The sequence below is a fragment of the Rhipicephalus microplus genome, chromosome 2 (genome assembly GCF_043290135.1).
Source record: "Rhipicephalus microplus isolate Deutch F79 chromosome 2, USDA_Rmic, whole genome shotgun sequence".
Classification (NCBI taxonomy): Eukaryota; Metazoa; Arthropoda; class Arachnida; order Ixodida; family Ixodidae; genus Rhipicephalus; species Rhipicephalus microplus.
In genome coordinates this window covers 254,840,037-254,853,459 of record NC_134701.1, presented here as the reverse complement: position 1 = coordinate 254,853,459, position 13,423 = coordinate 254,840,037, and the positions used below count along the sequence as shown (strand labels likewise).

The following is a 13,423-nucleotide window of genomic DNA, read 5'->3' as shown; positions in this document are numbered from 1 at the left end:
TATTAAGGACAGGAACGCGTGCACATGGTTGAACGCCAAAAAAAAAAGAAACCTACATGCGCGCATGAAGATAAGCAATTCGCGTTTTATAAAATGCTACAAAGAACTTGGTGACTCAATTGCCTTATTGATGCCACGCAAACGCTCATTCTCCCTAAAGATGTAGAAATTCGAAATTATATGTTAAGCAGCACGAGTGTTACGTGGCTAGTTTTCCCTGCGGTAAATTGACAGGAAACTGATTTTCATTGCTCCTGTCGAGGAGCATTTAACACAATTCGGTTGCTTTGTCAACCAAAAAGCAAAAAAAAAAGAACTGATACAGTCACACAGACGTGTCGGCTCTACCAGCAGAAACAGAAAAGAATTATTGTTTCAACTGAGCAGGTATTTCTGGGCCCACAAGCAAAAATCAAAAAAAGGGAATGTGTCAGCTACATTTGAGATGCCAATGTTATAAAAGCAATTAAAGTTCCCCATATAACTGGAAAGACACACAGCCTAACAGAGCTTGCTTCTTACTGGGAACAGATAGGAACAGCAGAAGAAGAATAGGTACCAGTCGCACTATACCGAAGACAGAACTCCTGCACTGAGCGCAAAAGAGCACTGGCGAGCGTGAAGCACTTAGGGGAAGAGGATCCCGCTAACAAAGAATTAATGAGCTAGCGAAATCTAGCACCGACGAGGTAGAGAAGGATACGAAGCCCAGCGAAGAACGTGTGTGTGTTTCACTTCGAGAACGGTAGAGTTGTTTCCCAGCTGGAACTCCGTTTCCTAGGCCCCTAACGGAAGGAATAGCAAGGAGAGAAATTCCGCAAAAAAAAAAGGGGGAAAACCAAGGAAGAGCAAGAACGATGCCGTGCATTGCTAAGATTTGTCAGGATACGAGTTGCCGCGGAGGTATCGGGGAAAACAGAGTTGCCCGGACTCTGGCAGCCGAGTCAGTCAATCGCCCGGCGACCTCCCCAGAGGAATGGCGGCGCAGGGCAAGGGCGCAGCCCTTATTAATCAAGCTCTTCTTCTCTCAGACATTTTCTTCGGCGCGAGACCCGCCTGCGATGCTGCGGAGCCGGCGGGAATGGCCAGTGCCAGCGGCGGCGGGAAGGAAAGTATGCCCGCCGCAACAGCCTTCCACTCAGCCTGCAGCACTGTGCGGGCGAGGCTGTGAAGAAGGGCCCACGATGGCCCTTTGCTCCTTCGCAGCTCACTCGTCACTATATCGGTCCAACCTTTGTGCGGGTGCGAATTCCCGCGCAAACGATGCCGTCCATCGATTCCCAGTCGGCGCGCCATCCTCGGGAAGTATGGATGACGAGCCCCGGCCGTTACTGCTTTCAGAACCTCTCTGTTATCCTCGCCTTGTCTCTTTTTACTTCTGGCACCTAACCTGACTAATCTGTCGTTGAAATACTCTTGCTTCTTCGGACAACACCTACAGTTGCATGTTTAGTATTTGATCCGACAGTACTTTTTTTTAAATTTGATCATTTACAGTAAGGGCAAGGCCGCCGCTGGCTAAATGGAGACTACGCCGGCAGTTTCTATAAGAATCCACGTTCCGCTGTCGTAATGAACAAGCCTGGAATACTTCGATTGTTGGGGGCCCTAGGTCGTTTTTCAAACGATGGCTCGTCGAAAGCGCTGAAGCCTGACGATGGGTACCTAATGTATTACATTGCGGGCACGATAAAATGGCAACTAAAATCCACTCTGATATTGCTAGCGGCATCGTTACCCTAAATTCATTTATCTTAGCTGACCATAAAGCAGATGCCAGCTGAAGACCCCGATTAGTGAACATTGTCAGAATAAGGGAAAAATCTGATGATTGTGAAGTTACTTAGCAACGAGTGTCTAATGTATTTTCATATCTGCAGAACTAGCATACTGTTACAAAAGAAATCATGATCCGCAGTATTCGAGTAGGGATCACATTGAATATTCTATAGGAAGACGTCACTGGCCCCTCACAAGGGCCGCTTCACACTAATTATACCAAGCCTCAAGGAAGTGCCGACCTTCGGAGCCTTCATGTTTCTCCTCGCTTTGCTCTTTATTTCCATCTCTCTGCCACTCTTTTTCTGCATTTTTCTCCTCTCCATTTTTTGGATTTTGTTCTTGTTCTCCTTTTATTTCAATTTGTTTCAAACTTTCTTCCCATTTTTTTCTCTTACTATCTCCGTTTTTCTATTTCTCGCTCAATACTTCCTTTTCCCCCTTTCTTTTGCACATAGTTTCGCCTGCGCTGTCCATAGCGAAGTCGGCATATACCACAGCCTGCGGCTGCAATATACTCCTCACTGAAAATCCTCATCAAAGCGCTCGAAGAACAACTGGTAGAAGACTTCGTATTGGCTTGAGCGCGTGCGGATTATGCTACAGATGGATATGCTTTTAGTAATTTTGCAAGCTTTAAGCCAAGTTACACGACACGATGACAGTACACGACAGCCCGGACTTCTTAACGTGCTCCACAACTAGAATTACATCTCCGCAACAAGTAAGAGAAAAATTCTCGCAATCCATTATTTGGAAATAAAAATATATACCAATCTGTATTGCAGAGAAAATCAACAGGTAACCCATTCTGATTCTCTCTTTTCTAGCCAACTAATATTTCCCTTTTCTATCCCCCTCGCCAGCTAGCGGGATTCCACAGCATTGAACCTAAATAAAAGAAAAAATACTAATACAATCAGAGAATGAGCTAGAAATACACGGAAATGTGCAACCGTCTTTGTATAGAAACATACTTTCTTCTGCTGTTTTGAACGTTGGCTTATACTGTCTTTCATTTAAGAACATATCAGTAAGTGTACTTGACGATCTATCAACCTACAATAAAGCAAAAGCTTTATACATCGTGATGTAGCAAGTTAGAAGATTTATGTTCCACTCTCAATAAATTCTGCGCAACTTGTATACACTGCTGCATAAAAATTTACCCCTTAAGAAAAACAGGCGGGCACTTAACCAACCACTACGTTGATACATTGATTCTAGCGTTTCACATTTTGCCAGAACAGAGACGGCACACGAAACTTTTTTTATGAAATACTTCGCAAAAATGAATTACTAGGATTTGTTTTTTTCGCTTCATCAAATATTTTCCTCAGCGCAGAACATAACATGCCAAAAAGCTGTGTTCTTTGTTACGAAACGTTTTACCCGATTCTTAATGGGCCGAAAATTCGGAGAAAACTTGCACACTAGGGAAGTCAAGTTTTTTAAAAAGCGTTCATAGAAAAATGCCAGTTTTATGCCGAATGTGGCAGCTGCATTAGGTGCCGCAAATTGAGGTTAATGAAGCGTCCCTTGGGTTCACAAGAAAAATAAAAGTCGTTATGAACTCTTTTCTGCTGATGCAAGAAAGCAGCAAAAAAAAAACGAATAAGCATCCACCTACAGAGTTACACTTCTAATGCACTTTGCTTCGTCGAAACTCTTGTGAATGAAAATCGATTGCAAGAAAAAAAAGGAGAACAGTCAACATTGAAAATTATGTGCATATGTCGTTATCTCGTTTGCTTAGGGTGACAGCAAAGTGTTCCGCTACAACGACGCAGCTGCTCGTGTCTATTTACAGTTTGCCTGACTCCCTCACATGATGTAAAAGCAATCAGAAAGCGTGTTTGAACACGTATACTTCATCACACTGAGCGCTTGGATATTTCTCTGAAATCACATGGCCATTCCACTATACAGCATTGCTCGCAGACACTTGATGATCCTGTACGCTGAAGAAGTTAAATCAAAATACTGACCACAAGCTGACTCCCCGTTTAGACGTTAGAATAGAATTTTTCGAGAAACGTTTAGCGGCAATAGCCACATGGTTCAATCATTGAGAGTAATGTCATCTATTTTCATGCCACTGTCATATTGCTCAAACGTCGCCCAGTCACTGTGCGAAGATACACCTACATGATACACCTACATGTAAATCTCAGCGTTCAAAATATCCCATTACAAAAAGACGACCATCACCCTTATCATTGCCAATAAAATCTTATATGTGCCAACGTTAAAAATGTACCAAAATCAACGCGATAACCAAGCTTCCGCGAACCTTTCTAGCGACGCCCAGAAACAAAGATAGCGTTGTCGGAAAATCTACCCATGACACAGTTAGCCGGCACATCAAATAAAAACACGCAGAATATTCTAAACGAACCAATTCAGCAAAATGGTGAGAAACGAACACAAAGATGTAACAATATATGCGAGGGTATTTTTTCCCCATCCGGGACATTTTCATCTTTTCTTTCTTAGACTGTCTTTTTTTTATTTAGGACGATCGTTTCCGAAAGCTCAAGCCAGTCTTGCGCGGCATGTCCAGACGTGCTTTACAAATCCGCTACCATCTATCAACATTCCGGTGGAGCGCCCACTCTTAAGAACCACGACCGGCACTGAAGCGAGAAGCATCGCTTTTTAGCGCTCGTCGTCGCATGCCTGTAACGCGTCGCGGGCGCATCGCTCTAGCGCACGTTTTGCTTCGCGTCCAAGCGCCGGCACGGCCACTAGGCACTTCCGGTCGAGGTGGGAGCCAGGAAGCGATTTTCGGAATGGAAAGCGCTGTATACTTTAGCAAGTAAGCGGGAACACAAATAAAATGTACTAGGAGTACAGATCTTGCGGAAAAAAGTAACCAGTGGATGTATAATATCCCCTGTCAAACGTCACCAATAGCATCTCGCGCAGACGGACGGATGCATGGTGCGCCGCATATTACAGACAGACAGACAGACAGACAGACAGACAGACAGACAGACAGACACAGATAAACAGATAGACAGATAGATAGATAAACAGACAGACAGACAGACAGACAGACAGACAGACAGACAGACAGACAGACAGACAGACAGACAGACAGACAGACAGATAGATAGATAGATAGATAGATAGATAGATAGATAGATAGATAGATAGATAGATACATAGATACATAGATAGATAGATAGATAGATAGATAGATAGATAGATAGATAGATAGATAGATAGATAGATAGATAGATAGATAGATAGATAGATAGATAGATAGATAGACAGACAGACAGACAGACAGACAGACAGACAGACAGACAGACAGACAGACAGACAGACAGATAGATAGATAGATAGATAGATAGATAGATAGATAGATAGATAGATAGATAGATAGATAGATAGATAGATAGATAGATAGATAGATAGATAGATAGATAGATTCGCTCATTCGGACTCAGGCTCACGAAATGGTTCCTCTACCGGAATCACTCAAACTCAGACGCTAAAATCTTTCTCAACCGAGCCAACAAGGACTCAAACGTACCAAAATATTGCTCACTGTGACTCATACTCACAGGTAAGTCCGAGTCTGGGCGAGTCAACTCATGAGATGATTAGCGTATAGTTAGCTTTATCAACCATGGTTTCAATGGACTTTAACACCAATAGGCACATTTACCTGGCCGTATTTTGCCTCTTACTCGGCTCAGCCAGTCGGTGTTTGCGCCACTATGCATGCGCTAGACTGTCAGGCGCTGGGTGTGTGAGCGGACCGTCTTAGCGAGCAAACGGTCTCGTGACGCGAGGAGGAACGACGCAAATATGGAGTTTTTGTGCTGGGTACCCAAGCGGCTTGCGTACCCAGGACGTTGGGGCGGTGGTATTGCGCATGCGCGAAACCCCAAACAGATGCGTCGCAAGATCGCTGGGGCGATGGGGCCATGCGTCCGCGTGGCCATAAACAACGCTGCCACCAACGTTACTAGATTAGCTTCAGTTTGAAAGCTCCGCGTCGGCGCGTGACCCCTATTCGTCTCCCTCCGCGTGGTGGCGCTCGCCACGCGCTCAGCCCGGCTTCCCGGCTCGTCGAAGCACGTTGCGCGAACCGTTTTTTTTTTTTGTTTTGGTGTTTTTATGGTGTGTTTTGTTCACGTGCTTTGTTCATCATGTTCGAGTCGTCTGACGTTATAAGTGGCGTTGTATCGTGACCAACCAACATGCCGTGTTGTGCCTGAGTTCAGACTTAGATTCACCAAAATTTCCTCAACTGTCCTCACTGGGACTTAAGCTATGAAAATATCACTCGCCCGGGTTCACTCAGACTGACGGCTTAATGTCAGTCTGAATGAGTCCAAGTTAGTTGGCTTATGAGTTAGTTTGCGTACCGATGCACGCTGTGTGTGTGATTTTTTTTTTTTTTGCGTGTCGTTCAGACTGCTTTCTGCAGCTGCATTTGAGGCTGCTTAGCGTCACAAGAAGGCAGTAGGAAATTGAAATATTGGAAAAAAGAAGTTATGAGATTTGAACGTACTTGCAGAGCAATCTGCCGTCCTCTCTTACCACATCCCCGTCAACTGACCAATGCCACTTCCGTTCACGGCGGCTGCTTCAGAGGAGCTGGAAGAAACTTATACGAGCCTTTACGTTTTGTCCAAAGACGACTCCAAGGCAAAATGCACCTCTTTTTTTTTCTTTTAAGTCCATGAACTAAACTCTACCTGCCCCTCGGAAAGCTTTCTGAACTTAATGTGATTTTTTCTTGCCTATATGATCGGAGGCATCGGAATCTTCAGGCCCCTCATATATATAGTATTGCACAGCCTCCGTGATCGGCCCACCTTTTATATAGTGAAAATATTACATGACCGCTTCATCGTTTCATGTCGCATTATGTGACTTTACGGTGACGTCGTGCCACCGAATCGGTATGATGCGTAACGTTCCGATGACGTCATATGGTGACGCCATCACGTAATGATATTGTGCATCGCCTAAGTTGACGCCACCGAGAGTCAACTTCCTTGTCTAATGAGGCATCCTAGGCTTTTGCCTCAATGATCATTGGTAACCATTTGTGAGACAGCATGAATGAGACGTCTCCTTACCATCTCGCTTTCAGACAACACTAATTCAAAGGAGTAATATTTCCATTCATGCATGTTAAAGTATTTGCGTCACTCTTCACAGACCCACAGATATCGCGTTTCTCTCTTCCTTCGTGGCCAATTGCTGCCGCGGAACAACACCGCTTCGGGTTATGGTTGTAAGGAAGCCCCACAACTGAACAGGCGCCGCATCGGCTACTGTAAATAGCCTCATTTGAAATGCGATGCTCAAAGGAGTTCCATTCGGCTTATGGAGTGCTCGCCGGAAACTCGGGGCCATTGCCGCGCGGCTGAACGGCCATTTAGGCAGCGCCAATTCATAATCGCGCAGAGAATTGATAGTCCAAATCGCTTTCTCTTTTGTTACGAAATATCGCTTCCTCAACTTGCTTCCTTGTGCGCTATACGTACATAAATAAAAATATATTTTATCGAACAGGATGAGAATCGCTCAGTAGTCCTCTACCTTACGAAAATACGTTTTCTGATTCGGCGGATTCACTGTTAGGAGGGGCGACCGAAAGAGCTGTGCTCCCACTGTCATCGCAGTGATTGCATAAATTGGCTGCTCACAATGTTCCAGTAAGGTATTCTGTACTTTTCACATTTTTGGTGCAGGTTCAGGCTTTCGTGACTCTCACTTCAAATATGCAACCTTTAAAATGCTGCTAAAGATTGCTATCTTCCGTTTCCACAGTATATACATAATGAAATTAAGGAATAGCTTGAGGTGAGAATATTCTATGCTATCACTTTTTGTCTATAAATTTGTCTTTCTATTTTGACTTTCACCAACTAAAAATTTACGAACTCTCACATTTTACTAACGTGCCTTCCGAATTTGAAGGAATACAAGAAGAAGGCAGCTCTTTGGCATAATCTACAAGTCTCACAATTCCGACTAGTTGGTGACTTTTGGAAGCAAAAAATAAGTTTTTACATCGCACGTTTACAGTTCCATAAAAATAACTGTGTGCTTTTAAAAATGACCAATGCATTCTCTGTCACGGTTTCTTGAGTTACAAAGGAAGTAATGTGATTTTACGGCTGTATTATGGCAACAACTATACTAGAGACACTGCAATCACATTTTAGCTTCCACCGTAGCATGTAGTTCACTGTGAGGCAGTCGGTGGTCAAAACGAGCCGATGAATGTACCGTTAGGGAGAAGTGCAGGAGAGACGTGTGGAGGGCAGAAGAGTGGAATACAATAAACACAGTGTGATAGGGATATTGACAGGGGCAGTGTGAGAGGAAAAGAGCAAGGCATTGTTATTTGGGCGCGTATCTCGTCATCTAATTGACCATAGTAGCTCTAAGGAGGTACAGCATCACCTTCCAATATGGAAGATAGTCGTTCGCATTTCTAGTGGCACCAGATAGGAGATATGAGTACCCTGACGTGGTGCCCATAGTGTGTGTGCGTTCTCGCCTTCCTACCTCTTCTGTCACTCCGCCTATTGTTTTTAAACTGTGCTCGCGCTCTGCCCACTGTGTTGCAGAACTTGCCGTTTTGTAGAAATTAGCCTCTTTCGCAACTTAAAACAATTAGGTGCCTCCGTAAGGAAGTTGCGCTGTAGCGGCTGCGCTTGCTAATCGTGCATAAACGGGCCGCCCACCCCGATAAGATAGATAACACCATGATATATACGGTGTTGCACCCAGAAAATTGCTAGGAAGAGTTGTCGTACCTTTCTCCAAGCTACTGGTGATGACCGTTCCGTCATCTCGTATCCACGCGAAGAAATCCAGGAAGTCTCGCACGAAGCTCGGGACGCTGCAGCGGAAGACTGCTGTGTTGCCGGCGATGACAAATTCATCGTACACTTGTGGCTTGTACGGGTGTTGAACAACTGAAAACAAAAGAATAAACAGCGAAATTTTCGATTACGCAGCCAAACGAGCAAACATGAACGCATGTAACGAAAGTGTCCTCGACTAATCATCTCGGCTATCATCAGCTTGATCTAAATCCTGGGTTGGCGTGGTCAGGCTGATGATAATGGGATGGCTAATGAAAAACGCAATGAAATAGAACATGCGCGGGAGTAAATTGAAAGGCAAATATCCAGTTTTATACTCTGAATCCAGGAAGAGATAAGGATACGAAGAAAGGTAATAAAAATATATAAGAAAGTGAAGAATGATTCTTAGAAAAAATTGCATGTATCAAATATTGTACCAATGTAAGCGAACGGGCAGCACTAAGATGATATTTTAGGGAGCTTCAAGGGCTGACTTCGAGAGCGTGCTTTACCACACGCATTTACGGCGTTTAGTTGCAGCTCATTCGCAGCGCTGCATAAGAGTTGCGGTGAGGACTAATGCCTGCATCTAATGCAGAAGAAGCATTATACTGAGGGCAGCTTATCAGTGTGCCACTCAAAAGGGCTACCTTTTCGGCATAGCTGAGCGAAGGCATTAAAAATGCGGCTGTTATTCTTTAATATCACCTATTGAAGATCCTGATGATTTGTATATGTTGGTGCATTGCGATATCGGCGAAGTTCCACACTTGGCCGAAGTGGCGTCATCCAAAATTTTATATAAAAGCCCATCTCTATGCCCCCTTCATGCCCCTTTACTCTATTTGATTATAACATGCAGCAACTACGTTAAGAGAACTTACGTTGCGATTCTCTCCCAGATCCATTTTATTACCTGATAAAAGCCGGCAGCAACTAACAGAAAACTGCCAGGCCTGCACAGAACACGTAGCACAGTCACATCGAAGGCTGATAGAGTAACCTTTCTAGACCCTTTCAAACCCTTTTGGGGCAACTGCTACAACCCCACTTGAATGGAACCCACTAAGGCAAAAATTATACGAAGGATCCACTATGTCCTTATTCGTCATTCTTCGGTGAAGTGTGGTACCCGCTACAAATTGCAAGGATTTCCGTGCACTTTGTTGATGTGGTGGCTTACAACAATGAAGAGTTATGTCTAAGGCTTTGCAATGGGTTGGAGCAATCAGCTGCCCCTTCGGTACTCAATTCGCATTGCGTTACGCTTTACTGTTGTAAAACACTCTATTCGACATGTTAACGCGATTTATTACCAGACATGAAGCCTGCTTTGGGAAAGTTTGCAATGGTGTTCCTAGCACCGGCGTAGCTAAGTGGTAGAACACTGGGCTTTTCTTAATTCAAGTGATAGCGGTTACGGGCGCCAGCGGTGGTGGCGGAGAACTACGGCACCCTTGTTGTTATCTCATAAAAGCTTCCACTGTGAAAATTACACATGCTCTTTTTCTGATCTCGCCAGCTCAATATGAAAAACTGCCTTCATGCATCTTCCTTGAGTTGACACTATTAGTGTCATTTTGACGGTCCATTGGTTATCTGTTATGTGTTTCACACGACCTTAGCTAAAGAAGTGACGTACCCTAGACCTTTGAAAAAACTGCAATCAATGCTTTCATCATCAGATATATTCATTCTAGCTCGCAATAACGTTTAAACTTCTGTATTATTCTTATCATTTACAATCATCATAGACCATGAAATATAGTTAGTACAAACAATAATAGAAGGGTTGTTAATTTATTCAATATGCTTTAGCGAAAATCTGAGATTCTAGTATTCCTGTATTATCGTATTTTTTTAGATTTCAGATGCTTTAGGGGGCAGGGCTGACGTGTCATCTTTTTTTATGTGTAGTAACTGGTTCCTGCAGGTTTCAAACGTGAGCACAAGAAAAAAGTAGCGTACAGGCCAAGGCAGAACTTCCAAACTGAAGTCTATTAAAAGCGGCATTTCCTAGAACCCCACGCCACACGCGTGAGGAGCAACAACAACAGAATCATATAAACATTCAATTTGACACGCTCCACACCTCCCCCCCCCCCGAACTTATCATTTTAACCAGTCCTTGACAAGTGTGCTACATGAGAAATTACGGATTCTCCAGGTACTGAAATTCTTTATCACTGATGTTACCGAAGGTTAACTTATACATATGATATCATCTGCTGTAATCATCTTTAGTCTGTCATCTCATGTCATAGCTGGCCGTTACGCAAGCAAAACCGTGAATAGCATAGCCACGTAAACATTGCCATGTGTGGCATGGTATAGCGAGGGAGTTAGAAAGGAAAACGAGAATGGGAAAAAGTTTTGGGAGGCGGTGGAGGAGGAAGAACAGGAAAAGGGTAAGTCATAGCGTAATCATGTACAGTATAGTATAGCGATTTGTACCGTAGGACCTTCACAATATCGTATTTCTTCCTAATTGTCGTTGTGAGAAGACGACGCCACAACCTCAGTGACTGTCTGGTCTATAAAGTTCAGAGACAATCATTGCGTTCGTTCTAGCCCACCTTGACAATATATAAATGTCTGGTTAATCTACTTCTGCCTATGGTTGATGGAGGACATCACAGCTAAAAGCGACCAAAGAAATACTAAGTTTTCTTTTGTTTTTTTTAGAAAAACGAACATGGACAAGCGGATCACGTATCAACGCCAAAGTGGTGAACTGTGACTGACTGCTGTATTCTGTGCTATCTTCCTTTTTCTTTCCTTTCTTTTTCTCCTCTCTCTTTTAATCTGCCCCATCCCATTTTTACGTGTATATGGTAGCAAACCGATTACACTGGATTGATTATCCTTCCTGCCTTTCCTTCTCTACGATTTTCCCTCTCTTGTACCTTAAAATGGCAAGGATTAAGAAAAAACGATGAGTGTGAAGAGAAGTGATTGCAATGTGAAAAGGAAGGAAAAAAAGTAAGCGAGCATGCGCCACTGTTATACAAATTAAGGTCCCTTTCCAGTCATGCAGGCTGAATGGGCTGCAAGTTTGCAACGCCAGTGTCTGTTCACTCGTGAACGCCAACGTCGTAAAAAGCAGGTGAAAGCCTTATCCACACTTCCTACACTGTACTGACTTAGAGAGGGCAACTGCTTTTTGTGTAACGTGCCAGTGTTACCCTTTCTTAAGATATTGAGATATTGAAAGGGGTCATTTCCGTGGACTAAATCATTGAATGTAAGCGTCCTCAAGACACTCCACCATGCTGCGATATCCACTGACACCGCCACGGCAGCCGAAGTTCTATTGAGGTAGAGTGCAGAAACAGTCGTGTATAAGCCGGTGTACGTCAAAAAAGTCCACGCATCTGCTCGATGTGAATGATGACATGTGGGTGAAGTTTCATCTTACGTTGACGTCGCCGACTAGTGTAAAGTACGGACAAATAGACGTACTCACGGACGAACGTATGGCGCGTGCTAATTACCCTGCCATCTCCCGTTACTTCGCTTGCTTCCCCCCCTTCTTTACACGTATATCAAAAAGATGAACATTTATTATTCTCTGTTTTTGAGGTTTTCCAAGCTTGCTTCCCCCTTCATTACACGTATATCAAAAAGATGAACATTTATTATTCTCTGTTTTTGAGGTTTTCCAACTTATATAAATTGCATTAACGAAACCTTCGCTGCCAAAAATGTAAAATTAAACGAGATTTTTTTATTCATTAAGCTCTACTTTTTGTTAGAGCAAACAATCAAAAAATTTAAAAAAAATGGTTGATGCATCGAAACGTGCCGCTTGAACTGCCTCGATTATGGGCAACTAATACTACTTCTACAAGAAGTTAAGGCATACGTGAAAACCGCGCCAGCTGTCTATCCGCTTCGATCTTTAAAATACAAACAGAAAAAAGAATGAACAAAACTAAAGGCTCCACACACAAAAAAACAACGACTATAAACTGCTTACACGAGCATTTCGCCTACATCAAAACAAAAAAAAAGATGGGGGAGGGGGGAAGGGAGGCGAGACATATCGCTAAGTGAAGTCATTTGGCTGCCAGCACAGAGCGCACGACAAAGGCATGGCACGTTGTTTCTCTTCACGCACCATTCGGCGCGATCAATGGCTCGGCGCTGTCGATATCCATAGGGCGTTACGCCCCGAAACGGCGCCTGTAGGGGAAAAAAAATGTCGGCCGCGCAGGACATGGCAATATAATGTGGCGCAGATGCCGCTGCGCTTTAGGCTTACAGAACCCGCAGAACGACGCAGAAACAACGAGTTAACTTGTACACATAAAAGGTGGCTGCCGACAGGGCCAGCTGTGATCGACAGGCCCCGGGATATGCGCCATCAGTGAAAACTGCTTTGCCGACGAAAATACGGCTCTACTTACAATCGAATTATGTGCTTGCTTTTTGATTTCGATGCTTTATTTTGTGGCTATGTAAGCTTGACAACTGCGGTATCAAAGTAGTTTTACTTCCTATATTTTTTTTTCTCCTCCATCGAACACAACATGACTGCTTTATAACGAACTGCTCAGTTCAGTGAATATACTCTGGACATCTATAGGAGTGAACAAAATGCGTGAGCTGGTTCGATATTTTTCTTAATTTTCTCAAAAAATGTGACAATAACAAAACCAACGTTGATTTTAGTTTTGTTCAATACCCTTGCTTCACAATAGGTTCCAGCTTGAAGTTTCGTTTTTTCTTTTTTTCTCGTCTTTATTTTTTTAACACAATGCGAGTATATTTATGAGTTTGTACGGTCATTCTGC

The 13,423-nt window shown here is 43.5% G+C and overlaps 1 protein-coding gene across 1 annotated transcript in view; it reads right to left on the bottom strand.

Annotated features, from left to right (window-relative positions):
* LOC119169268 (cell adhesion molecule Dscam1-like) overlaps window positions 1-13,423 on the bottom strand; it is a 269,223-nt gene that overhangs the window by 124,774 nt on the left and 131,026 nt on the right. Inside the window, exon 3 of the mRNA XM_075880053.1 lies at window positions 8,574-8,735. Coding sequence (XP_075736168.1) covers window positions 8,574-8,735 — 162 coding nt within the window. The remainder of the gene's footprint in view (window positions 1-8,573; window positions 8,736-13,423) is intronic.